General features: G+C 29.2%; 1 protein-coding gene across 1 annotated transcript in view; it reads left to right on the top strand.

Moving 5' to 3' along the window:
• The window catches only part of LOC107635102 (heavy metal-associated isoprenylated plant protein 39), a 3,132-nt gene continuing 2,043 nt past the window's right edge, over nucleotides 878–1,966 (top strand). The window contains exons 1-2 of the mRNA XM_016338474.2: nucleotides 878–1,151; nucleotides 1,681–1,756. Of these exons, the coding sequence (XP_016193960.1) occupies nucleotides 1,146–1,151; nucleotides 1,681–1,756 (82 nt within the window). The 5' untranslated portion in view covers nucleotides 878–1,145. The remainder of the gene's footprint in view (nucleotides 1,152–1,680; nucleotides 1,757–1,966) is intronic.

Genomic DNA, 1,966 nt, shown 5'->3' on the forward strand with positions numbered 1-1,966 from the left:
ACTGCCTAACAGAATTAACAACAAGCACATGCCATCCTAACAGATTTGACAGCAAACACACAAGGCACAATACTCATTCTAAACGTGCCTAATTCTAACTATGCCATGACTCCTATCAATATTGTCTTTGGTGTGAAAAGACATATAGATAGGATTAGATATTCGCTTTAAATATAACAAGTCGATCACATTAAATTTTGTTAACAAATGTAAATTAAAAATAAAATAATGAAGTTTACAATATATTAAACGCACAGAAGAATTATTTTATTTTTTTATTTATGGCTATTTTAAGAGTTAGTATTTGTGTGTCAGACACATTTTGAATACAACGTTCGTTCGACATGTGTATTTTTTGTGTCCAATCATGTCTTATAAAAAATAAAAAAGTTCTTCTCCAAACACGTTTAAACATATCTAAATATCATCATTTGTCAGCGTGTCCAGCCTTATTCTTAATATATATTCTTAAAATGAGTTTAGAAATACGATATATTATTAAAATAAAAAATATTTTAAATACTTTATATAATAGTTAATTATCAAGTTCATATAAATTTTTACCTAATTAAAATTGGTGACGTGGCGGCCCTTAAGTACCCTAGTCATATATACAAAATTAAAACACACACTCACAATCATCGCGTGATGCCTTATGCTTTGAAAATCAGCCGTATATGAATATGAATGTGAATACAATACAAGCTAGAGATGATGGAGGGGCCCATTATTATATGTTAATAAAACATTCCACCTATCCAATTCCAACATTATAAATATTTTAAGAATATTATAATTTGAATTAAAATTATATTATTCATTCTTTCTTCTCTTATTCTTACTCATCACTTAACTAGTTACTACTTCTACTACTACGTAGTGCATTGTTTAATTCTAATTTCTCTTTCCTATTCTGCACACCCTTGTTTTCATTCGAATTTTCTCTTCTTCCAAACCCATTTCTCTCTCTCTCTCACATGACAAAGCATTTATTCCATTTCGTATTGCACTCTCTCATCTTCTCATAGCAGCCTCTCTTTACTTTGTTTTTTCTTTCAGAGAGTTTCTCTCATTTTCTTTGCTTTTTGATCTTCTTGCATCATATTTTCATCACACCATATACAAGGAAGGAAATAACAAAAATTATGAAGGTATATGCATGATTCCCCACTTTCTTAGCTTCTTTTGATTTGATTCTCCTTTCTATCATCATTTTTCTAAAACGGATCATTCACTTTGCTTCATCAACTTTTATGCTTTTCTTATTAGCTTACTCTCTTTAATTAATTAATTACCTTTCTAATGGCTTTTACTTTTTTTCTTCCCCTTATATTCTTTTCCACAATTTTAATTTTTTTTTTTGTAAAGATTTTGTACATGCATGTGCCTAACATGAATTTTTCCTCAGATTCCAGATGGTTGTGGATATTTGATTCAACATCTGGGCTGGATTAGATTTTCTTTTTTATTTATTATTTATTTTCTTTTCAAATTTGTTAAATTTCTTTCTTTCTTAATTACATCAAAATTGACGGAGCTTTTTGGAGAACTTTAATTCTTTTTTTTTTTTTGTATGTTGATATTCTTTCACATGATAAATAAAGTTCATTCCTAATTAAGGATTTATTGAATCTGGGTTAAATTAATCACTCTATGTTCCCATTTTTTTTTTCTTTTCAGAAATTTGTACTGAAATTAGACTTGCCTGATGACAAGGCCAAGCAGAAGGCACTGAAAACAGTGTCAACACTTTCAGGTACCGAATCATTTTTTTTTTACCCTTATTAACTATATCAATGTTAGATCATAATTTTTCATATCTGAATGCTGATTTGAGGTTGCTGAAAATCAGGGGAATGCTAGAAAGTTCTAAGATCTAGTTTGAGGAGAGTGATAGGTGACCAATCAAATAATGATGAAACCTTAGAATCATGGACACGTCACATTTTACCAACATTTACATGGT

The sequence above is a fragment of the Arachis ipaensis genome, chromosome B04 (assembly GCF_000816755.2).
Source record: "Arachis ipaensis cultivar K30076 chromosome B04, Araip1.1, whole genome shotgun sequence".
In the NCBI taxonomy this organism is placed as follows: domain Eukaryota; kingdom Viridiplantae; phylum Streptophyta; class Magnoliopsida; order Fabales; family Fabaceae; genus Arachis; species Arachis ipaensis.